Here is a 26,254-nt window from a genome sequence, read left to right on the forward strand (position 1 = left end):
ATAGTTTCCCCACACGCTGCTCTTCCATTTTCTTTCTGCCCGGGAGTTTCTCGTTCACTCAGTCGGTTGCGGAGACATCGACTTCGCCTTCACCACCATCACCGCTGCCGCCACCGCCATGCCGTGCTACCGGCGCCAAAGGGCTGTGCACTAGAACCAAACACTAAGCATCTCTACATGTCTACAAGAATGTTTATTTTGTTATTTTTTCGACGTATGAGTAAGCTCAGCCGGGTCTTTTTGGCTGAACTGCGAGACGTTCGGATCTTTTGGTCCTATGAGAGTCTTCAGTATTTATCGTACGCACTCACTACATGAGGCACTTTTTGAAGTCGACTCTCTGTGTCTCTGCGTGAACCGAAGCCCGTACCTACAGCACTAACGACAGCGTGAGTCCATGCTTGATGATTCGCATACATGCAAGATGTAGTAGGCGGACTAAGGAGATGTTGGAGAGCACTGATTCGAGTAGTGCTCCTTGTGTAGTGGCTCCACTCCGTTGTTATAGGGTCTGAGTTTCCCTCACTTACGGGGAACACAGCAGCTCTGTTAGTCAGGGTGCCTAGCACATAAGCATATTTGTGCTTGCCGTATTGCAGCTTTTTCAATTTGGCCAATGGTACGCATTCGGACTTCGTATGTAGCCAATCCATCTGGAGGGATGTCAAGCGAGTCTGCAAATCAACTGTCGAAATTACGTGACGAAGGCTAATCTGAACGAAAGCCGCATAGGATAAAAGAAAACTAAAACGATTGTTCTTCTGCTAAACATCAGTCGTACGAAGAAACCTGTTTATTCGTGTCACTCAGATTCTGCTGCATTGGCTGCAGTATTTGACAGATCGGTTAAAGCCACTGCATGATGGTCAATCTCACACATACGATTTCTGGGCCATTTCACTCCGTCATCACACTAATTATCATCATCCTCAATTTTAGTAGCCTCATCATCCCTATTGTCACCACCAGCTTGTCCCCAGTTCTCGCATTAAGCCGCGAATTTGGGCCACTGAAGGCGGTCTTTGGTCGCAATGTCGGTTCCGGTGTCGCCCAAGGACATGGTGTTCTCACCTTATACCATGGATGAGAAAAAGCGCACTGCTGCTAAGGTGGTCGCTACGACGTTCCCTCGCATTCCCAAGGTAACCGCAACGCTCCTGGACTTTTACATTCGTCGCGAAAGCGATCTAGAGCTGACCAGGGAACCACTGTGCCATTTCTGCCGAGAAGAGGTACTGCTGGCTGCGCAGGACCTCCTCGCGAAACTCAACCAGCAGGTCATCACTTACCAAGACATCCGAGACACCGTTGAGAACTTGATACACCTGCACAACTTGTGCTACAAGAAGGCGCAGGACATCGCCAAGGATCTCGGAGAATGCATTCGTAGGGTGATCGTTATTGTAGGTGAGCTGGCGACGTCGCTCGAAAAAGTCTCAGAGGTGCCTCCGACGGATTGGTTAGGTATTGGAGACGTCATCGTATCCAAGACGCAGCTACTGAAACCAGGGGACATTTCTCCATTTTGGAGCTATATCCCAAAGCTCGCCGACTTGAAATCTATCAAGCTTCTCGGAGCTGGCGGTTTCGGTTCTGTTTACAAGGGGTGTTACAAGCCTACAAATTTCACCTGCACTATAAAACTTGTGCGGTGCACGGCATTTCGAAGGCACAAGCAAGCTGTCATTGACAAGGTCGTCGCTTCTGTTATCAAGAGCCCCTTTCTAGTGAAGTATTACTCCTGCTTCTGCACGAAAGACGCCTATATAACGATTATGGAGTACATATGCGGTGTTGACCTCCAGAGGGTGGTGGATAAAGCTGTCTACCTGCCGACTGAACACTGCCGTATAATCATGGCTCAGTTAATTTTAGCCCTAGAACATATGCACCTCAGAGGGTTTCTTCACAGAGACATCAAGGCGTCAAACATGCTGATTATTCCCGGCGGAAGGGTTAAAGTCATCGACTTCGACACGAACAAAATATGCGTCGGCCATTTTTCCAAGCGGGTCTTCAAGGGGTACTTCACCAGGACTTCGCTCGAATTCCGCGACGGAGAATGCGCCGGCACCGTTCCCTACATGGCTCCTGAGATTCTCAAAAGGCGGCCGTACGGTCGGGCCCTGGACTGGTGGTCGGCGGGAGTGACCTTCTACAAGCTCATGACGGGTAAGGTGCCCTTCAGGGGGGACGACCAAAAAGAGCTGAAAGACAAGATTATCAATGCACCACTGAAGTGGCCAAAGGTCGAGGAACACCCGCACTCGGCCACGCCCGAGGCCAAAGATATGGTCTTCAAAATGCTGACAAAAAACCCCGTCGAGCGACTTGGCTCTCAATCGTACGCCGACATTCGAGGTCACGCATTCTTCGCAGACTTCAACTGGAAAAGGCTCGCCACAACGAAACAACTTTGTGATATACCTGCAATCACTGCCATTATGGGAGGGACGACTAAAGCGGTGAGTCCTGCCACTGGGAAACCTCACCTGACCGTATGCGCCGATGACAAAGCTCTACAGAAGAAGACGCTTCTCAGAATGGAGAACATGGTCGACATCGACGCGTCAACGCAAAGGGCCCTCTATACGTACTCTTCTCAGAGCTTCAAGAAAATGATTAATTACGCCAAAACGGCCAAGGGGCCCGCTCAGCTAAGGGATTCGTTTTTTGACACTAGTGGTGCGGAGTCGGAAGAACTCGATTATAAAAAACCTTCCGATATGGATGTAAGAGCTGGCATTCGCGCTTATAGTTTGACGGGGGAGTCTGCGGACAAGTCCATCACAGCGAAAGAAAAGATGGACATCATCCTCTTTCGAAAGAAGAGCTTGGGGAAGTACTGGAACTTCGGCGCAAACATTATCGAAGTCTTTGGAGAAAATAACCGAAGATTCTTTATGGTTAACAAAGTCAAGCCCGGCACTCCGGCGTCAGTGTCACATGTACTGGAAGGCGACGTAATCGTTGCTGTAAATGGCCAAGCCGTCGCACCGATGTCCGTCGAGGACTTTAAACGCAATATGCAAAACGCGGGGGATCAGCTGGTTCTGACAGTCTTATCGTCAAGCGTTTTTCGTCTCCTGGAAACACGCCGTGATATGGACGAAATCATCAAAGCTGCCGGCAAGGAAACTATTCAGCTGAGAGCCCTGCGTACGACGTGCGGAGGCAGAGGAAACTACGGTTTCGAGGTCTTAGAGGCGAAAGGGTGGAACCAACGCAAGAAGGCACTTGTCCGTTGCCACGTGATTCAAAAGGTCAGCGGTGCGCAGGTCGTGACTCCCAAGAAGATGATCTTCCCCGGAGACGTGCTTCTCATGGTTGCCGGTGCCTCGGTTAATGAAATGAGTGAAAGAGCCCTGAAAACAGCCCTGGCTGGAGGCGCCAACGAAATAACAATCACGATAGCCCCGATGTCGCCGCTCAGACGTAAGAGGCCGTCTTACACCAGACTGCACGAGACCGTAGTAACCGATGCTCCTGAACCATCGACCAAGGCCGCCATACAACCAACGTCAGTTCGATAAATTGGATCTATGTGAATGAGCTTAAGAGCGAATTAGGCTCCCGCTGGTTTTACGCTGCCTGAATTCCATATTCAATTTAATCGGACAATGCTCTGTGTCGGAATTGTAGCGACAGTTTGTCGCTTACGTCGTCAGAGCTATGGCATGTAAAGTCACTGGCATTGAAGCTCTTTCGATGGTGCATCTGATACATTTTGTGGTAGTTTAAACGAAACAATTATGGACTGAAGTGCTCTGATTAAATTATATTCGGAAAACGTACATGACAAAACCGATTTTAGATGTGCGAAGGCTCCGCTCTTTATACCCAAAATTTTTTCGTGTACCTAGACAGGAAACCCGGCCTGATAAATTTTATTTTCATTTTATAATAAAATATACTGCCCCGCACACGGCTTGACTTATTGTCTACATTCCTTATGCCTCAAGCGAATGGGCGTGGGAATAAACAAATTTATTATCATGTTGTAGTCTATATCAGCAAGGAGGATATATCACTGTGCAGATTGCGCAAGTGAGGCTTTAATACCGCTTATCTTTCACCGAATTGCTACGCTTTGTGTAACAGTTGAAAAATAATATTCGTCTATTTTCTTACCAGGAATGTAAAACCCGCGAAACGTGATGGTAAATGCGCAATACGTGAAGGAATAAAACTTCATTTGCGATTTGACAAAATGACACGCAGGCCTTCGTCGCTTCTTCGCCTCAACTTCCGCCTGACGAACTTCGGGTTGCGCGCGACGCTCACGAGCGCGCTCACGATTACGCTCAGTAGCGCGTCTCCGCATAACCACGTGCTTTTCGGCCGAACGAAGCATATGTGTCCTGCCGAAAGACCTGTGAACGTGGATTGAGGTCATCGTCATCATCATTATCACTATTATTATTATTATTATTATTATTATTATTATTATTATTATTATTATTATTAATAACAATAATAATAATAATAAAGCGTAGCAAACGCTCGTCCATCTGCAGAATACAATGTGGATATAATGAATATTCTGATCTTCTTGATATATTCCAGAGCTCTTTTTCTTTGTTCTCAAACGACTTGAAAACTGTTGTAGCTTAAGTGCCTTTATGTCATTGCAAATTTATGTGCCGTATTTAGTTTAGGCAAATCATGTTCTTGTTTGTTTGTTTTTCACATTTCCTGGTTTTGCGTTGCTTGAATTTCTGTAGGTTTGAGTGCCAGTGCTTGTAATTCTGAACTTCTTTCAAGGTTGAAACTTCCGAACATTTTGTTATAAAACCTTCGTTTTATGCGTATAACTTATCTCTGTCATGTTCAGTGAGTATTTCCTGTTTTTCACGTGCCTTGAACATTTCGCTGTCCGAGTGTCATGGCTTGCAACGCTAGGTCTCCTGTTTCTTTTCTTTTCTTATTTTTTTTGCTGTTTTGCTTTCTGAGATTACTGTAACTATCTTTACTTTATTGTTTCTTTCATGCATACGGTTTTGTGTGTTGTGTTGTCTTGATTTTAGCTTGTTTTTATGTATGTTTTGTATATGGTGTACCAGTACCAAGACCCTAGGGTTGTTCCTGGGCACCGAAAATAAAGGTTCATTGATTGATTGATTATTATTATATTTTATATTGTTTGCGCACACGTCCATTGTGTGTCATATCATTGTTGTTACCTATCTCTGTGCTTGTATTAGTGTAGCGTATTGTAATGATGGCAGGGCCGATAGTCCCCGTCGGGATGATGACCCCCTTCCCTTCTCGTGGCTTTGTTGTGTCCCCCTCCATCGGCGGGAGTGTTGTGGCCGTCTCCGGCGCCTTCTGCAAGGCGCAGCCCTTTGGGATGGCTTTGCCAGCGACCTTCGTCGCGTTGGGGAAGGTTTATTCCTCCCGACCTTCTGGAGCGGACAGGGGGAGCGGGGGTCAAAACCATAATTGCTTGTGCGCTGCGCTGCGGAGTCGGCTTCGCTTGCGAACGCTCGCTCAGCCTTCAATGAGATTGTCCGGAGCAGCGGCCCAGAGTGGCCTAGCCAAGACTTTCTCCCGTGGCGTGTTCTGGGCGCCACAGCCCCACGAATTTCTCGCGAACCGCGCGGCGGTTCGGCACCTTTTTGGCCTCCGGGCCCCTACGAGGGATCGTGCCGCGATGTCCCCTTGTGCACTGCGGCGCCGTGTAATTGTAATCCAGCTTTCATTGTCGTGAGTTGTGTTTGTGTCTTCTGTAAGTCCTTGTAAATATCGTGTTTAAATTCACTTTCTTCATCATCTACTTGCCTCGTCTCGTCATCGGGTCCTCACACCACTCCACGGCGACACCAACCACCTTCTTCAACGAACGAAACGTCATTGGCGCAGCCCGACAGCGTAGTTGATATCTTCGTCCCTTCAACTGACGAACTCGTGAACTTAGCTTGACCGACGACGGCTCGGAGACTGGAGTAGGAAAAAAGTCGACAATACGCAAGGACAGAGACGAAGCCCGGCGGCTGCGAGCCGCCTATGAAACAACGGCTGGATTAGTTTTCCTGCCGTAGAAACTTCACTTGAGGACCTTCTGATCGCCACGGGAGACGAGCGGGACTGTCGTGTGTGGTGCAGCGGAGCGACCGTATCATCGACGGTGAGTGGTCCGTCTCTGCACCTTTACTTTTTTTTTGTAGGGACATCCTTATTGCCGGGGCACACCATGGCAACAGATTACGATCTTGAAGCCCAACACGCGAAAACGCGAGAGCTGGAGCGGCTTCTATGGTTGGCTGAAGCGGAATTCCTAGCGCGTCCGGGAAACGACAACGTAATTGTGCGGCCGTGCTGCAGTTGTGGCCAGACAATAAACTCGTCCGCTGACTGCCGCCATTACTTCTATCTGATTGCAAAGCCAGTCCACTCCCTCTGAGGGAACGTTGGATTGAAGTAGCTGATTCCGAGCCAGGGGAAAGGCCGCGTCTGGTCGCTGCGGCAGTGTCCGGAATCTTTAAAAGACGGCCATGCAATGTGGGCAGCTTGCTGGTGGGGCTGAGGGTCACCACTAAGCCGTTCAAACTAAAGCTCGACAGGGTCAATAAAAATTGCGGCGTTGGGAAGGATTTATATTACTAATCACCTCACCAGGCCAGCGAAATCTGTCTCACAGGTAGAAGATTCCTGTTAACGCGCGAACGCGAGGCCCGCTGTTCCTCCCATATGGAAGTGTATTGGCGGCACCTCGGCTACCTCGGCTACACGGCCAAGAGTGACGGAGTCGGTTGGCCAGGCCACGGGTTAGGCAGGCAAGCTCGCCGCGTCGGCGGGCGCCGGAAAAGGGTTAGTGGGTTTTTCAGTGACTGTCCGAGCAAAGCAAATGATCCGGTCAATATTGAGGTGTCTCCACTGAAATCCACGGCGGTAGGGGTACAAGCAGTCCGTCAGACAGCCGACGCCCACTTGGGTGCTTCAAAATCCCTGACGTATTATGACCGGCTTTGGCCAAATGGTTTGCTTGGGGCAGGCGCTGCCGCGGACGCCTGCGGAGGTAAAACTGCAGCAGGCACTGCGGCTGACGGCAGAGCACGAAAACGGGACGGTGTTGCCATGTCTAGAGACCCGGACTTGCACGCCATTCAGCTCCCGTCCGCTCAAACCTGCGCTCGCGCCCAGGCATGCCCGCCGGTACTCCCTTGCTTCGACAAACTATTATGTTGGACAAAATAGAGGCTTGCGTCGTACACCGGGTGACTTCTTTGGTCCCCCTAGGCGTAGACGAGGCTCAGTAGCGGTGAACGTGGTTGACCACCGCACTGCTCCGGAATCTTTGCCGAATCATGCCCGAGCCCGCTCAAATGGGTTTTTGGTGGCAGTAGCTCCCTCGTACATTTGTGTTTGCGGAAAGACGGCAGGTACTGCGGTGTCGGTACGCAGCGGCTAACGCGGGCAGTTGATGCCCTGGCGAGCGACATGGCCTCGAACGGCACTGAGCCGTTGTCCGCCCTGGCTGGTACGCGTCCTCAGCATGGTCCGCCAGTGCTTATTAGCGTTGACAAGCCATCAACGAGCTGTGACAACAGCTCCAATGTTGCGCTCGATAAGCTTTCGGGGTCTCCTAAGTCTAGGCGCAGCTCCACAGCGTCTAACGCTGAAAAACTGCTTCCGGGCGCAGTAAATCAAGGGTGCGAGAAAAGGTCAGCTGAAAGCAACTTTGAATGAGCTGGGCGGGATGGTGTCATGCATGCGCGTGCATGAGAAGGGAAGTGTGTTAAAGTTTCGGCTCTCGGTCATGCGTGTGGTTCTGGCATTGTGGGATTCCCGCACAATTTGCATTCCAAGCCAAAGGAGACCCCGCAATTTTTCAATCTTCCAAATAGGCATCAAAAATTTATTTTAGCAATTTTGAGTCAAGAAGTGATACTCGGGAAAATATTTCTGGCAAAACAATCTTTTTCGTTGTTGGAGTGTCCTCGAAAACCTGGAAAAATGTAAAAAGTTATAACTTTTAAAATTTTTTTGCCAAGGCACCATTACAGCTTACAATAGCATGATTGAGCAGTTAAACAGACTTAATCAGAGTCTACGCTGCAGTAAAAAATAACCGCCGAGCGAAGCGATTTTTCACCCGAATCAACAGCGGGAATCTGAAAAAATCGTCAAAGTTTGGCAATTTTTCTAGGCAACTTTTAATGAAATGACCAAAGCGAAAATTTTTGTACTGGTTCTTTAGGACATCTACATTTATTTTAAACTTTTCCAATTACAAAGACTCGCAGCATTCTTTTGGTAATAAACGAATAATATTGGATTTTTACAAAAACTGCCTCCAAAGGGTTCCAAAAACGGCCGCGTGGGCAGCGGTGTACGGTCTTTAAAAAGTACTCGAAAGATAGCTGAATGTTATTTCAAAGCATAGGAAAAAATTGGAAAAGTACTTTTTGTTATTGCGAATTTTTTTTTTTTTTGAAATGTATTATCACAGGTGGCTCCGTGGCACCTACCCGTAGTGCGAGCGCTGCCCGCCGCGACACCATTCACTATCGTCTGCTCTTGGCTGGCCGTGTCTGGTTCAGACCCGTTTAAGCAACCGTCGTCTGCTACGAGGGCGTGAACCCTACAGTCGTCTGCGTCGTCTGTACAGTAGCAATTGACGGTGTCTCTTTTGCGCTGCGATGTAAACAGTAAAGTGACACTTCTCAGATACCATGTCAGGTGGTAACCGTAGTGACATTTCCGCTGCGTCGGAAAGGTACGAACATTCAAAATACTTAGCCAAATTAGAGGATGCGCCCATATCCATCTAAGATTTTGTTAACATAGAGTTAGGCTAAACGAGCACGTTGTACTTCCCTGGGGCCCGTCAAACAGAACGGTTTTGTTGCGTGGAATTGTATTGCGTGTTCTTTTGAGAGCTTCAATATTTGGACCAGGACGAATTTTTCTTCAACTGCGAAGTTTCTGAGAAAGCTGTATAGCTTTCCTTTGTAGCCGTATGGCTGCATTTAGGTGGATGTCAAACTTTCCTTTACAGAAACTTACTCCACCTTGGGGATTTCCCCTAAATCTGGTCGATTAACACCTGTCCTTCACTTCGAGTTGTTGATCAATTCGCTTTCGCGCTACAAACGACTAGCGTCCTGGTTAGCTCAGTTGGTAGAGCGACTTCTCCGGTTAAGCAATGGTCCCGGGTTCGGATACTGGACCAGGACGGATTTTTCTTCAACTGCGAAGTTTTTGAGAAAGCTGTATAGCTTTCCTTTGTAGCCGTATGGCTGCGTTTAGGTGGATGTCAAACTTTCCTTCACAGAAACTTACTCCACCTTGGGGATTTCCCCTAAATCTGGTCGATTAACATATCCACGTTCTTTTTGTTGATACGTGTAGCTCTTACGAATATCTAAAAGCAGTTTCGCTGTGTTGCCCTAACGAACATTATTGGGCTGATTTTGCACCTTGGCACGAATGGGCGTTCTGAAAAAATCTGCAAGAAATGCTTCACTGATTTGTTTATCCTAATGGTGTTTGCTAACAAATGTTACTAACAAAAATACGCAAAACGAATTGTAATGATTTCGGCCTGCCATGCCGGTAGAAGGGGAAGAAAAAGAAGACGAATGGCCTTTATTTAGGAAGAGGCCTGAGGCCCTGGTGATGGTTAGGGGGAAAAGGAAAGGGGAAGAACCGTATTACAATCAATGTTCACATGACGTCGTAATCGTTTAGAGTTTCTGTTCCGGTTAGCTGCAGTCACGGTTTGAGTGTTAACATAGGCACTGGTCGATGGTATATGGTGCACTGTCAGGAAAGTTCACACGAGTACAGTCGCGTGCACGAACACTTCAAAAATTCCCCCGCACCTCCCCGAGGGGGATTGTGAGGATGCAGAAATGCATTGGGTGCACCGATGAGTGTGATGCGATTAATGGCGAAGAGAGAGGCGAGAGTGTGAGCGTAATCATTTATTTTTTTCTTTTCCCACACCCGTCATTTCCGCTTCGTTATAAAGAAGCGTCTTCGAGACCGCGTTGAGCGCAACCGCCAACTGCAGAGGATCGTTCACGTCAAAGTCGCCGGGAATCGTTTCGAACTCACCGTCAGCATCATCGACGTCGTCTTCCTGCGGTTCCTTTCGTTCGCCGCCGTCATCGAAGTGATCGAGCCGACTCCAATCGACCCGAACGTTGATGGCGCGATACAGCGGGGTGTGTTCCAGGTGCTTGAGCCAAGCCAGGATGTTGCCGCGCTTCACCAACCCGCGCTTGTACGTTGCCGGACTCATCAGCCTCCGCTTGATGTGAACGTCGAACGCAACATCCTCGGGTACCATGCGAGGAAGGCACCGCACAACCTTCGATACGTCGATGGGCACGTTCACCGCCTGTCCCTTGGTTCCAAAGTGCCCGTTGCCTCGAGTCAGCCGCCTGATGCTCATGAAGGGGAGTCGAGGCGCGATGAGCCGCTCTTCGACCGGGTTCAGGTCGGGAAGATGCGCCGGCTGAGGAGGATAACGGTAGCCAAAACTCACGCAGCCCTCCTCTTCGCAGCTTTGTTGTTGTTGTTGTTGTTGTTGTTGTTGTTCCACGATATTGGCGCATACCCAATCAGGGGATCGGCCAAACATCAGTCGTTAATTCGAATGAGATTACTGCCTAGGTGGATGATTCACAGAAAATTAGAAAAATTTGGAAGCTTTTTTTTTTACTTGTGTTGGAGTAATTGAGTTTGGAATTTGGTCAATATTGGAAAAAAAGGAAACAAATAAATAAATAAATAACTAAATAAAGAGAAATAAGAAGAACAAGGAGAAGAAGAAGAAAGGAGAGGAGGAGGAGAATAATAATAAATAAATAAATAAATAAATAAATAAAAATCAGAAATGGATGCTTTTGGAGGGCTCAGTTGAGGAGCCAGAATAAGATGCGAATTAGGTTGTAAATCTTTTGGAATTTTCTATGAAGCGCAGAAGTGCAGAACAAACATCCCGGCGGCAATATCCCGTTTCTGAAGCCCCAAATGATAAGAGAGCCGGCACTGATAATGCCAACCCCAGGCGATGAAGCGGCACTTCAAGGAGCTGACGTCTGAGGCTTGAAAAACGTCGACATGACAAAAGGAAATGGTCGACAGACTCTTCTTCATTACAGTAACTGCACATGGCAGACTGCGCCAGACGAGACCTGTGGAGGTATCTATTCAACTGGGGCACACGACATCGAAGGCTCGTTACAATCGCCTCCAGGTCGCGTGAGGGGCACCAATTCGGATTCCAGGAGAATTTTAGATCAGAGAAATCTTGCAATGACAATAAGACTGATTCGTGCTGCCCTTGCAGCTTCAAGAATCTGCGGAATCTTACGGCGGCTAATGAAGGCGTTGTCTCAATGACATCGACAACAGGCCCGGAGAGTGCTACCCTTGCCAGTGAATCTGCGGTCTCATTAAAGGTGATTCCCGCATGCCCAGGGACTCAAAGAAGGTCAACTTCAGTAATATGAGGTGGCAGAAGGGTTCGAAATGACCGTAGAAGAGGTGAGTCTTTAGGAGAAGAAAGGGCTAAGCCTACGGATAGGGAATCTGTAATTTTAAGTGGAGACGACACCGATATGTCAAGCTTACGTAGGGCCAAGACAATTGCCAAGAATTCCGCATAGAATATAGGGATATAATCCACCAGACGAACCGAAAAGTACCAATTTAGGGAAGGGGAAACTATACCTATTCCGGATTTTTCATCTCGTTGAGAAGCATCTGTATATATGATAGTACCTTGCTGAATTGAGGCCAAATGATCTTGTAGGATACTATTGAGCAATCGGGCAGGTAGCATTTTAGCATTTTGGGGAAAGATGTTCCGGAAGTTGACCGTTATCGTATGACCCCTATCAAGAGATGGAAGTATGTTATTGAGCGCAACCCCTAATGGAGACACCAAGCTTTGTGCTAGAGTAACTTGCGGTCGATAGGACCTGGGCCACTGGGCCGCCAAAAACACAGCTGGCTCACCTACAAAGATAAAATGTGCCCTGTTCACCCCCGCGCCATAGGCTCTCAGGAAAGTATCCACAGTGAGTATTCGAAATCGGTGTATCAGAGGGGGAACTCGGGCTTCCAAATAAAGTAACGCATTAGATGCGTTTTTAGGCAGCCCTAAGCAGCAGCGAAGAGCCTGGCGTTCCAGAAGAACTAGGCGATGGATCTTATACGTAGCAGCACCCGAGAATAGAACACACCCGGACTCTAAAATAGGCCGCACGTACATACGGTATATCATCAGAAGAGATTCACGGCGCATTCCCCTCTTTCTATGGCTGAGGCGCCTCAACATGCCTACAGCACGTGCTCCTTTAGTAGCTATACGCTCTATATGTGGACTCCAGTCAAGCTGGCTGGTGTATACTACCCCAAGGTATTTTAAAGAATCAACCTGGGGTATAATGTGCTGACGGTAACAGAGAGTGATATTAAAGGAAAAGGTGGACTGAAAAGCTAGCACAGAGCATTTCCTGGCATTTATAGCGAGAGAGATGCTGTCTAGCCAGGAATCTAAAGTATTCAGATACGACTGCATTAATACATACAGTTCGTGTATGTCAGAAGCAGACGCGAAAAACGCGATATCGTCGGCATAAACATAAGTCTTGACACCCGAAACCAAAGGGACCGAGCTTAACAGGATATTAAAAAGAACGGGCGAAGGGACAGCTCCCCGTGGTACACCTCTTTTCTGCCAGCGCCGAGGAGAACAAATGTTGCCCCTCACACACCAGAACTGCCTGTCCTTTAGGAATTCACACAGCCATGCTATAATGTATCTAGGGAAATTTAATTTCTCTAAGCGAGCCAATAACACCGGGTACTCCACGCTGTCGTATGCTTTTGCTATATCCAAGGTCACTAGAGCCGCAACCTGTTTATATCGACGGGCAAGTTTTATACGACTTTAAAGGTCAATGTGGGCACTCCAAATAGAACAACCTGGGCGAAATCCAATTTGACTTGGGCTGAGGATATTATACTCACACAAAAATTCCATAATTCGGTGAAGCAAAATCCGCTCAATTAGTTTTACTACGTTAGAAGTCAGAGAGATAGGCCTGATATTATAAACAACGAGGCCCTGACCAACATTCTTCGGTATAGGAAGTATTTTAGCTAACCGCCACCCATCTGGAATCCATGCATTCCTGAGAGAATAATTAATCATACTCAGCAAGTCATCCGGTGCCTGATCGTATAGTAGTTCTAACATTTCAGTAGTAATATGATCCGGACCAGGGACCGCAGCTGGCATTTTCGACATAGCAACAAAAAGCTCCGCATGCGTAATTTCCGCGAAGTCCTCTACCACTATAAATGGAGGAGACGAGGTAGCTAGAGAAGACGAAAAACGAATTTGCAGACCCCTAGCAATCAGCTCTAGAGACTCGGAGATTTCACTGGAAGATAATACTATAGAGTCTGAATTTTCAGATTGGGAAACCGCTTTCCTTGACCGAAGAAATCGAAAGGGTTCAGAAAGAATTGAGCAGCGGTGACAGTCGTAGGCCTGTTTGGCATTAGAAACTGCTCGTTTGAACATCGCGGAATGATACTTATAATTGCTCCAGTTCAGCGGGCAATGGTTAATGCAAAGCTTCTTCCAGGCTGCCTTCCTGCGTCTAAAGCAGCGTGTACATTCTTCATTCCACCAGGGGCTAGGTCACACAGCTCCCTTAGACCGTAATTCAAATAACGAGGACTGTGCCGAAGTGGTTTGGGCGGAACAAAGATCCGTCACCAGTTCAGTTGTGTCTTCTGAGGACAAAGAAGATATGGCCTCCTTAAGAGAGATCTGGAATTTCTTATAATCTACAAAAGTGCAACTTCGCCGGACGAGAGAGCGAACAGGGCACTGAATATCAAACAATATTGGAATGTGGTCACTGCTAGTCCCGCTGTCAACAGTAGGCCATGAAGAAACTTTAACACCCCTAGAACAAATAGTTAAATTTAAAACCGATCGAGTTAGTCCCTGTATGTAGGTAGGAGAACCCGAATTTATACATGCCAAATTGTTGTCCGTCATCCAATCTAGCAAGCGAAGACCGCAGGAATCCGTTCGGTATCCCCAAGAATAATGGTGGGAATTAAAGTCTCCCGCAACAACAACGGGAGGTACAGTCGCAGCAAGAGTGAGATCTAGGGGTACTGAATCAATAACCCCAAGTGGAAAGTAAACGTTCGCCAAAGAGAAAGGAAGACAACCAGAAAGTCTGATGTCCAATACCAAAACTTCACAATCTTATCTTCGAAGCTGGAAGGATACTTTGGCCTTATGAGCGAATTTTCTTGAAACTAAAATCAAGAGGCCACCCCCTCGTGAAAGTCTGTCTAGTCTGAACGTGTGGTAATTACATAAGCTAAAGCTTTGATTGCTATTGAGCCAGGTTTCCTGAAGCAAAATTAGATCTGGATTGAACTGGGAGCTTAGACAAAGCAAGTCCGCGAATCCGGCTGTAACAGATCTGCAGTTCCATTGGAAGACTTTAAGGGACCCTATGACTCGGAGAGACCCGCCGCTGCAACTGCAGCGTCTAATATGCTTTCTTTGATCACTGTTCGCGGTTTATTTTTCTTGCTCTTTGGTTTCGGTTGAGTGCCTAGGGACCCGGTACCTGGAGAGCCCGATCGTTTACTGGAATGAGAGATTGAACCCAGAGGCCAACTTTGACATTCCATGTCCGAGTCTGAAGTGGGGGAAGCCGGAGGTAAGCACTCTGAGCCAGTTTTGGGATAAGACGAGGAGCCTGCATCTGAACAAGGAAGCTGCTCGGATTCATCTCTTGGAGGTGTGACAACCGGTACATCGTTATTGGAACTGGGGGAAGAACACTCTGCTGGGGGTAACAAACTGTTCGCAATAGAGGACACCTGTGGAATGGTATTTGGAGGAGAGTTGAACGTGGCCGGAGCCAGCGGCAGGAATGGCGCCATGTGAGCCACTACCGTCCGGGACACACATTCCGTGATGCTAGCTGTTAACTGAGTCACAACTGAGGACACAACTTTCTCCACAGCCGCTGCTATAAGCGAAGCAAAAGCTGGGTCAGCTAGCGAAGGCTGTTGAGCCTTGGACACCGCTTTTTCAACTGCCGTAACGATGGCGTTCAACACAGCGGGCTCGGTCAGCGATGTAGTCTGCTTGGCGGCTACCCCAGCGTAGCCATGCGCCCTTTCTTTAATAATGCCGAACGCTTCCTTACGTGAGCAGCGGCGCTTTTCTATGATGTCAAGCACTTGGGCTTCTTGCGCCCTCAAAGGACAATTGGAGTAATCTGCTGGATGACCAGCGCCGCACAAACAGCATTTGACGTTATCAGAGGAGCACGAGTCGGCAGAATGGCTGTCACCGCACGAACAACAGCGGGTAGACGATTTGCACGCCTCTGCAGTGTGGCCAAAACGCCAGCAACTGAGACACTGAAGAGGCCGAGGAGAGAGGCGCTCGACTCGGTAAACCAGAGGCCAAACTTTAATCTCAGTGGGGCATGAGGAGCCCACAAATGTAGCGATCACGGACTCTGTTGGGACCCTGTTGCTCTCCACAGCGCGGCTGCAACGGTACACTGATGTCACTCCTGCCACCGCAAACTCATCGAGAATCTCGTGCGGAGTCATTTGGACATCGACACCGCGAATAATGCCCTTCACGCATGCCAGGTGGGGCGAAACAAATGCACTCACCTGGTGAGAAGCAAATGTTGTGCATTTGAGGAGGTCTGCCACACAGGTCTCATCTGATGACTTACAGAGGACGCTGCCCTTTCCAAACGGCCGAACGTCGGATATGTGTTCAAACCTCTCGGTAGCAGCCCGAAGCGCCGCCTGCACGATCCGGGGGTTCTTTAACCGGATGGCTCCGCGGCTCACTGGCACCAGAGCTACCGGGATGCAAGTCACTCCACTGCGCTTTAGAGTCTCCACCGGCAAGTCCTGAGGTCGAATGGAGGCCGCCCAGGGGGAACTCCCCCAGCCGGGCGAGTCACGAGACATCCCTGCGCAGCTAAGTGCACCTGGAAGGCAATAAAGAGGAGCGACGAACGACTAAAGAAACGAAAACCGCCTGACGGTTGGCCGATCACCTGAAGCACCAAACCCCTAGGGCAAAACTACGTCCTAGCAAGCAACCCCGCTGGCAGACACGTCAGCCAACGCAGCTTTGTCTTCTTTTCCTTCTTCTTCTTCAGCGGTTCCCCTACGGGAAGATGACGATGATGGGTGAATGCGAAGCTATCTCGTGATGGATTGTTTGGTTGGCCAATCCCTAGGGGCATCATGCCACAATCATCATCAGACGCGCTGCAGATGCCGGCCAAGGGACGCACGACAACCCTCGACTATAATGCATTTCTGCATAAAAGAGGTGGGAGTTAGTCAGCCGCTATACAACTCTGTACAGGTGCCGTCAGAAATAATTGGAGCACGGGAGCTGTGGCCGAACCGCATAGGAGCGCCGTGTAGCTGCACCGGCGGGTAGCTAACGGAGCGAAACAGGCATGCGTGCCTGCGAACGTCGATAGCACCTCTGTACTTCCCAGCCCACTTCGTTTAATGCCGTTTCGAGCATTGTTCGCAGCATACTGGTCTTGGCGATGGCGCTGATAGCAGATCCACCACAAAATATTAAGAAAGCAAAATTGTCACTGCAGATCCCTTCGACTGCGACGCTCCTCTACCAGCTCGCGTGCGCTGAAAGTGTGAGCGACGCTGCCAGATACCGCCTCTGCGCTCAGCGCCATCCTTGAGACCAGTATGGTGCGAATAATGCTGAAAGCCGCATTGAAACAAGGAGGTTGAGAAGTATACATGGGCTATCACCGTCGGCAGACGCGCATGTGTGTTCTGCTCCTTTCCTTTACCGGCGGTGTAGCTACAGGGCGCTCCTACGCGGTTCGGCCACAGCTGCCGTGCTCCAATTACTTCTGACGGCACCTGTACATACGACTTTGTACAGCAAAGTTTGCTACCCTTTCAAGGGTGCGTGGATCGCCTCTAATAGGCTGCAAGTGGGAAAAACATTTTTTAAACGACACGCCTGACAAGCTGAAAGGGCCTAAACAGGTGATATCAACGGCTAGCCAAAATTCTGATTCCAACCGTTTCAATATCATGGGCACATTCTGATTAAGTATAGTGTAGGAGCTTAATATTGCCGCCCACATCAAGCTTAATAATTTCGCCCACATCAAGCTTTTGTTACTTCACATTTCTTATACACTGGGCTCTTTCCTGTCATTTCAAGTCAAGCCATCCCCTGTCATCACGTGTGTAAACCTCATTGCAGTTACTTCCTGTCAGTGTAGGATCCTTTCATACTACCAGAAGCAATGAATTGTCGCACCTGAAGTTCACGTTTTCTTTGGGGGTTTGGAGCCTTCATGGGGTCACGTCAAAAGAATCTACAAGATTTTGAAGGCGGAGAAGCGGAGACAACTGCGGAGGTACAACGACTGCTTGTGGGTTTTATCCCACGAAGGTGTGGAACAGCGCAGAGCCGCACGCGCCTTCTACGACCACAGGAAGATTGCTGATCAGGTGTGTGAGTTCCTGTGGCAGCGTACAAGACTTGGCCTGCTGAAAAGAAAGCGGTTCGGCACCGTGTTGTGTGTTACGTGTTTCTTCTTCGTCCCTGTTTTAGCGCCGATTAATGTTTTAGTAATATTGCCGATATTTTGAAAACATACTTTCAAGAAGAGAATGAAGAGCGCTGACATAATTTTTTTTCATATTTTATCGCAGGACAGTTCAGGTAATAACTGGTTTGTGCTGATATAGGCAAGTTATAAAGGTATCAAAACACTGTTTTAGAAGATTTTTCTGCAACACCCACCTAATAGGGACAATAATGATTTCAAGAAAATTAAGTTTTGACAAACTACTCAATAACTAAATAGCCCGCTGGTATATCCAATTTGTTTTTGCTTGCAAAACCTGCCCACAGAAATGTCCGGAAACAGATTTTAGGATTTCGTCCAAACACGCGTATACAGACGCCAGCTCGATTTTTAAATTTACACCTGTCTGGACGTGGAGTTCAGTTCAATTTTCCGCGTTCGCATAGCTCTCCCCACATGTTGAGAGTTTCTGCAACCACTCGCCTTCCCGTGCGAGCCCATATTTATCATGAAAATGTGACTGATGGATTCCCTTCATGCCTTCTGAGATAACACTTCCCATGGGCAAGCAGTCGTTTGAGCGCCACTATTTGGTGCAGCCAATTTTTGGAGAATTCCAATAAAACTCGAGTTCCCGCCTTTTCCCGTTGCTACACGCCTCCGCTAGGAGCCAATATCTTTACAACACGTGGTAGTGCCTTACTGTGTACTACCTCTCCATGAATTGGTAAATATGATAAGCAATAAATGAACAGGTGCTATGGCCATTACTGTCATTAGCATAGTGGCCTACCCGGGCATGGTAGTGTCTCATATTTAGAATTCATAACTGCGTCCTAAGGGAAAACGAAAGCATGGCGTGTTTACGTTTAGCTGACGTAAATTCCTTTTAATTATTTTCCAAAGAGTGTCCGATTGCGTGACTAATTGGAAGTGAAACTCCACAAGGCTACCCGTGTTTGGTTTCCTTCTGTGTGTGGAGGCATTGGGGAGTGAGAGACTGGTACCGGCGACTACTGATGTGACGCGCGACCCCTGCTTGACCCCGTGTGGTCGCCGATGGAGCGCATTTGACGACGGGGTGTGGGCGATCTTTTCTCCTAGCAACCCACCGAGGTGGCTGAATGGCAAAGGCGTTGTGCTGCTAAGCCCAAGGACGCGGGTTCAAATCGTGGGCGCACCGGCCGCTTTTCTGATGGAGACAAAAAGCGAAAACTCCCGGCGTTCCAGATTTCGGTGGACTTTAAAGATGCCCAGGTGTTCAGAATTAATCCGGAGCCCTACACTACGGCGCGTGAAAACGCCTCTGCAGCATGGGTGGGTTAAACATCGTAAAATCAATTTCTCCTAGCACAACGTCACACAACGGTTATAAAGGAGGTGCACGCATGAATGACGCCTCCCCCCCCACTTCTCCTCCTCCACTCTCTCTATTTCTCTCTCTGATTTGTCACTCCACAAAAAAAAAGGTAGAACGGAGGTGCATTGCCTTCTCAGATGCACTTTCCCATGTGTATGATTTTTTTCTTGTGGATACTCCTAAGCGCGCAGGGCGCATTCTAGCGCTCCTCCTCTCCACTCTCACACCATTAAAAGCGCGCTGACATGTTCAATGCTTGTGACTCCGATGAAAACTTCCCCTCAACCCATACTGCCAGCGAAGGCTTTGTTAAAACGTGCTAATGGCAGTGCTTTTTATTAGGTATTTGTGGGCGGGTAGTGAGTTTCTACTTTTGCAAAGGCATCCTTCACTGCCCATGCCAGATATCGTCCTTCATCTGTGACTTCAAAGGGTTAACAATAGCTATGTGCCAAATCTGAATCAAATAACCCTAACTGATAAGCCTTACCCTGCCTTTGTACGGTTTTTCGGACGTCCGCTCCGCGTGCGGAGATGGCTAAGCTACAAGCACAAATATCGAGCGGTGCTCATGTACTGCCATAATTAAGGTAAGAAAGTACGGCAACATAACCTATAAACCATCCCCGTCACGCATATATATATGCAATCCATGCAACCTAATAGTATCCAGACGGCGCCGGTTAAGCACAGGATGTTGCGATCCGTTGCCGACACCTGACAAACACAAATTTTCTTTTTCTGAGACAGCACTCGTGAGCCTAGTCAAGGCGGAAATAATATGGCACGTGTGTTTATTAAACGTACCGCCCTGCATCAGCGTATAAAGCGGGAACAAGAGACTCGGGCTCTAGATGCTACAGAAGAATTACCTCTCTTTGTTTCTTCAAACTAATATAGAATTGAGCATTCTCTTTTGTATCACCGTTTGAAATTGGAAGGGTACGACATCATTATAATACAATGTGCATGTTTTGAGACACCACTGGCGACAATAAAGGACACATAGGTGGTTAAAAAATTGGGGTGTAAATATGGCTTAAATTTGGAACAAAGGACCCTACAAGCAGCTCTGCGGGACTTATTTGGAGACTTGTTTCATATTTATTAATATTTCAGCAAAAAAGAGCTTCAGGAACAACCGTAGAAAAATGCGAAAACGTTTCTGTACGATTTGTCAAAAAAACAATAAATCGTCAGCGCTGCCGAAAAAAAATGATATCAAGATACGACGAAACACGCGGAGAACTTTCTTTGTATGTCATCGAAAGAGTGTAGAGAATTTCTTCGAAATATGTCGGCAATATGTCTAGTTCGCAAGCACGCCGCTCCCGGTACCGGCTGCTTTTGAATAAACCAAAAAGTCGAATAAAGCGATAGAAAGAATTATAAGGCCAACGACATTTTTGCAGACACATTGGACACGCTGAAAACCCCTCATAGAGATTTGTGAGATTTGTGAAACTGAAATCATTGAGTTTGAAACATTGAAACCATGTTTATGGCGTCTTTTGCAATAGTACTGTTGTTTTGCACGCGAGGATTTCTGGTCTATTTTAAGATATATGCGGCCCAGCAAACTACTAACATCTCTGCGACGTCCCAAAAAGATCCAAAAGTCTAGGTCCCAGCAGTATCTCTATTAGACATCCGTACAACGTGCAATATTTTAATGAAAATTTTTGGATGTTGAGATAACGTTGCTGGTACCTTAATGTCGGACGTTCTTTCAACTTTGCTAAAGACGTACTCTCGATGTTGCTGCTGCTTCATTTGGGGACGGTATTTAGACATATTTTGCTGACGTTGTTCAGATGTAGCTGGTATGTCCGTTTTTTACTTCGAACATGTCTATCGCAGTTACATTTATTTTAGCTATATCTGCTATACTTTATTTTCCTCCGCAGGCGTATATAACTCTCCGCAGGCGTACTATATTGAAGTTACCGAGGGGTTTTGTATGTTTTTTGTAAGAGTTTTGTACCGAGGGGTTTTGTGCAAGTATTGTAATCCACCACTATTGCTTTGAACTTTTGACCTTCAAAACAGTAGCCCAATACCGAACCTCACGGGAAGAGGCAAGGACTTAGTGCAGTATTCGTTTACAAGCGACGTTGCCAACGAGCCTTGTAAGGTTTTCTTAGTGGGGGGAGGGGGGGGTCATTGCCGTCAAATCTGAACAAAATAAGATAGGATGATGAACAAAGACGCAATTCGCACAATTTTACTTGCTACTTGATTTAACCTTGATGTTACGTACCGAATGCAGCTTCAGGAATTCAAAGTGTGAGCAAAGCAAATTTCGGGGCTGCCTTGACACTGAGGTTACCGTCAAACGTCACTTCTACGTTAAACGGCAAGGTACTCTGCCTTTTTTTGCCTTGAAAAGAAAAGTCGATGACACCCTCATTGCAAAAAAAAAAAAACTAAAAAAGTCCGTGAGGTTTTGCCAAGATTGGAACCATAGACTTTCAAGACACAACACCAGCACCTAAGCTCCAATCCACTCGACCACGCCGGAAAACAATGCGTGGACTCAAGAATTTGGTAACCTAACAGAGGCTGCAAGCGAATATTGTCGGGGGTGATTCGTATTGTCGTATTTGACAAATTTCGGCAGTGCTAACGCTTGTTTCTACCGCACCGATCTTGGAGGCAATACTGCAATTGATGTAACCAAAGCTTCCTTATTTAAGCCAAGAAAAGCTATCGCGCTTCATCGTTCCCCCTATGCAAGCTACGGTAGCCGCGAATGAAATGGAATGCACCGCTAGATTTCCGGCGTTGATAAACTTTTTCGTTACGCACCGAACTTGCAGACAAGCCCATCATGCTAACACTACAAGCGATGTAACCAGAGCTCCCGTATTTGACTCGCAAAAAGCTCTCCCAAACCCCCGATCTCCTTGATGAAAGCCAAGCTAGCCACGGATGAATGCGCACTTTCGAACAGAAATAGCTTGTTATTTGCCTCAAGGCACCAAATTACCGCACGTGTTAAAAAATCATTGTTTTCTACGAACGTAATGACCCCAAACCAGGAAATGGACATGGAATCTGGACAATGTCGCCTCCTTTCGGATGCTTCCTGGCGCTGCGTCGACGCTGATATCTGGCGAGCAGCATAGACATCGGCATAGCCGGGCATAGCTACATAGGAGCAGTGGGAGAGTGAACTTGCCAGCTCGGACCTAAGTAAGCAGCTTTAGCTCGCTGAAACGGCGAAGACGGCAGACCGCACCAACGGAGTCCTGGGCTTAGGACCCGCCCACTTCGAAGCTCGATCTACCTGTTCAAGAAAGTTTTCTCCTCCTCCTCCTCCTCCTCCCGCGTCAGCTCACGTCGCCGTGCATTTTACCGACGCCGTCAACGCGGGGCGATGTCAACGCGCGAAAGCGCGGAATATACGCTGCAAGTGGTTGCGGCATCAGAACAAACCGTAAAATTACGGCGCCCACAACCCCACGGCAGCTGTATTTCCACCGCAGACCATGAAATTGTCTTGAATGCCGTAATCTAGATTGTCGGTACAATTACTGTTTTCTTTAAAAAATACCCACGCTCAAGCTTTTCTTGTATATAATTGGCAACTAATATCTGTATTTGCCAATAACTTGGGCATCTATTTCGCAACCCGTTTTATCAAGGTGGGTGCCTTTCAGGAACAAGTTTTTCCCTCGGACGAACACGAGACAGGCATCCGACGCGCGCCGGAACGATTTCCGGCGCCCTTCCGACGCGGTTGTTTAGAGAGAGGAGAAAGTGGGCTCTCACGATTGGCTCGGAGCGGAAAACGTCAGCCGGCCTACGTCACGCGGCTATATTTTGGCTATTTTTTGGTGACGTCACGTAGCCAAAGGCTCCCGCTCGTTCTCCCGCGACCGGCGGGTGAAATCCGGCGCGGTTAAGAGCGCATCGGATTGTACGATGGCTGCGTATATGCCGCCTGTGTTCGCACTTTTGTTGGAGCTGCTGGAGGAGGATCCCGTGCCTGAGCGTCGACTGAGTGACGGCGACTTTCAGCGCCGTTTCCGTGTCAACAAGGGCCCGGCGCGGATGCTGTGCGACGCACTTAACGAGCACGTTAGGCCTCGAGGTGCGACGGGGCTATCTACGGAAGCGAACGTGATGTGCGCTCTGAGGCTCTTCGCTACCGGCAGCTTTCAACAGATTGTCGGTAGCGGTGATACTCTTGGCATGACGCAGCCGTCGGTCAGCCGCAGCATTCACGCCGTTGCCAAGGCGCTGAAATTGGAAGCCCTTATCGGCCATCGAGGTGCAGCGAAGTGTCAACAGAAACGAAGGTGCTGTGCGTGCTGTGTCCCTCTTCGCAACTGACAGTTTGCAAAGCGTTTTCTGCCACCATGAAACACTGTCGCACCCCGACGCCAGTCGCAGCGTTCACACTGTGGTGTCGGCACTGACGGAGCTCCGACACACGAGGGTTTTGGATACCCCGGCGACGTAAGCACGGTGTAAGTACTACTTGTTTCTGGCTACGTTTGTTACGGAAGCAAAAAATTGTTTTGCATCGAAGGGAAAAGGAGCGCGATGTCTGAAAAGCAGTCACTGAAATGCGTTTGTTTTGAGCGGTGTGGTGTGGTGGCAGTGATCTCCCATAAATTTCGCAATTGTGCATGATCAAATAGTGTGTCAAAAAAAAAAAACTTAGCAGATGCATGCATATGTAAATAATCTTTTAACTCTCCGGCCTATGTTCGCTTAAGTGAAATGATATCGAAAAGGTATGTCAATAAATGTAGCTAAAATGAACACGTTCAGAGGTATCGAATATGGTGGCGTCTTGAAAGAAAAAAAGCTTATAAAGAAAGATAAACAGGTGTATTGTGTTGGTCGTGTAACTGACTTCATAAAGAACCGTGTAATATATGCGTAACGTATATCGCCCTCGCCCCGCCCCCATCGTGTGTCAACTGCTTCGGCGCCTTCACTTCGGCTGAGATGTTTCCCCCTGCTTGACACATAGTGAATAGGTGACAAGTTCAGCTTGTCGGCTCGTTTTAAGGGTTTATCGATTTCGAAATGCGGGGTGGGGAGGGGAGGGGTTGTATTTCGCAGTTGTACCGCATAGATGGGTGGGAGGGCCCTTATCTATAGTTGTAAGTAACCAATTTTCCTCTCAGGTCGCCTGCATGCTCTAATTCCCCTGCTACGCGAAACAGCGACGATTAAAAAAAAGGCACATACAACACGGCGATGTCGTTTGTCGTTGCATGCAGTTGCGGAGTGAATCAGTTCCAAGTAACCCAATTCTTTATATTCTTGCTCTTGTTTATTACCTTTTCCTTTTTTCAAACTGTGTACTTGTTTAATGCTTTAGTACATATTTGTGTTATGTATTTCTTTCAGGTGTGCGACGCCAGTATGAAGGCCCTGACCGTGACTGCCGACTACAGTGCCTTTGTGTGACTGGCTGTTCACTTTTGCCCGTGACGTGTAAAGCCTGGCGAGTTCTGGGGTTGACGGTGGCCACCTGCTCGAGTCGTGGCTCATGACACCCCCTGCTCGTCGTCCAGGCCCCAGACACCTGAAGAAAAGTACAATGCCGCACATGCTTCGATGTGCTCTGTCGTGAAGTGCAGCATTGCAGTTCTCAAGAGCTGTTTTCCTTGCCTGCAGTAGCACCAGCTTTTCTTCATAGGCCTCTTCTGGCAGCCAACATTGTCAGTGTGTGTTGTGTGGCTGCCTGTTGGAACGACTGACGACAATAGCTGCAGCAGCACCAAGGGACGAGGGCAGTGATACAGACGATGCGGCTGATGAGGTGCCTGCCCCCGACAGGAGCAAGAAGCTCCTGAAGGACAGGGCAACCAACGCATCTTCAGACAGCTTTGTGGCACTAAACATGTCATTTTTAACTTTCGTTTCTGATTGTGTGTGGTGTGCGGTGTTTGTTTTGTCGGGAGAAAATTGTTTTGTTGTTGTTTCATGTAGCATATACTTTGCCCTGACGCGACATTGTTTCCTGTAGAGAAGCTTCTTGTCGTTTTGTGTTTGACATGGTTGTGTGAGGACAACAGAGAAAGTTGCTTTGCTTTCGACCACTATATACTATGTCTTGACACGGTGTTGCTTGATCTGGGATAGGCCGTGACTACTGTTTTGATGGGTCGTGAGGCCTTGTTGTGGGTATAGAGACCGGTCAAGATTCTCTTGAGAAAATTCTGTTTATTACACTGTAACCGTCATTCTGCTGTGAAGCAAAGAATGATGATGCATGTACCGCAAACAAAAAAAAATAATCAGTATACTGCGGAATCTTCTGGACACAATTAGTTCAATCCAGTCAACAGTTATATTATGACATAGCACAACCATTGCACGGTGACTTTGTTTGGAAATCTCTGACAGATCATTTTACTTAAGAGAACACGATATGCCAGTATGCATCTCCACTGTTGATACAAAAAGTAAACATGCTTAAAATATTGGAGGCTGTCTCTTAACAAAGAGTTCACTGTCATGGTTTACTCTGACATTCTCATGATAAGTGGAAAAATGGTCACAAAAGTTTCATTTACCCCACCATTGCATGTATTCTAGCACTCAGTGCTTTGATGACTGTTTGCTTAGATTTTTAAAGTGATATTGCGATTTTTTCTTTCATGAAGGACACCTGCTTGTAAAAAATAATTATGATAAGCCAACAGCAGCATCTACAAAGGCGTATTGAATTTTTCCTCAATAAATCAGGGTGTTACAAGTTATGTTGAACTGTTTCCTTTTCCCCTGCATGCAGCAGCACCGTCCAAGAGTAACCAACACTGGGAAAAATAATCGTGACAAAATCAACTATAGCATTTCTGTAGTACACAGCCTTATTTAAAGTGCACAGAAACCAACGTAACTTCATTGCAAAAATAAAGAAGGGCACATTGATGTTTGTGATGCAATGCAAAAACTGCTTTCTCTACTCCAGCTTGTTAAAGTGCTCATAGTTGGCATCTATTCTTGTTGAGGCCCACAGTACTGGTTGTTTGTTCAGGGCCTTCCACAACCAGCAGCTCTCCAGCTCCAGTGTGCCTGAAAATGTGTTCATTATGAGCTTAACGGCCAAAAAACAATAAGGGGTTGAAAATTTGGTCTCTATCTTAGTTAACGAAGCGTATTGCGGTATACTTTACCTATTTAACCCTGAAGGGTAGAGGCATTAAATAGGAAAATAGAATTACAAAATATGCTAACGTAAGAATACATTGCAGGTGCTCAATTACAAAAATTGCACCTCATTGCACAGTCACTGAGTTGT

At 47.6% G+C, this 26,254-nt stretch overlaps 1 protein-coding gene and 1 long non-coding RNA gene across 2 annotated transcripts; both read left to right on the plus strand.

Moving 5' to 3' along the window:
- The first annotated feature begins 1,079 nt into the window (after positions 1-1,079).
- On the plus strand, positions 1,080-3,533 carry LOC144139946 (microtubule-associated serine/threonine-protein kinase 1-like). Its single transcript, XM_077672170.1, has one exon. It carries the CDS (start codon positions 1,080-1,082, stop codon positions 3,531-3,533), a length of 2,454 nt encoding a protein of 817 aa, XP_077528296.1.
- A 19,168-nt stretch (positions 3,534-22,701) lies between these two features.
- On the plus strand, positions 22,702-25,712 carry LOC144138756 (uncharacterized). The gene is made up of 2 exons (XR_013315961.1): positions 22,702-23,459; positions 24,355-25,712. It is a non-coding gene; the product is annotated as an uncharacterized LOC144138756 (long non-coding RNA).
- The last annotated feature ends 542 nt before the right edge of the window (positions 25,713-26,254 follow it).

The sequence above is a fragment of the Haemaphysalis longicornis genome, unplaced genomic scaffold (assembly GCF_048455015.1).
Source record: "Haemaphysalis longicornis isolate Haplotype H1 unplaced genomic scaffold, Haemaphysalis longicornis Haplotype H1 scaffold_5, whole genome shotgun sequence".
NCBI classification, from domain to species: Eukaryota; Metazoa; Arthropoda; class Arachnida; order Ixodida; family Ixodidae; genus Haemaphysalis; species Haemaphysalis longicornis.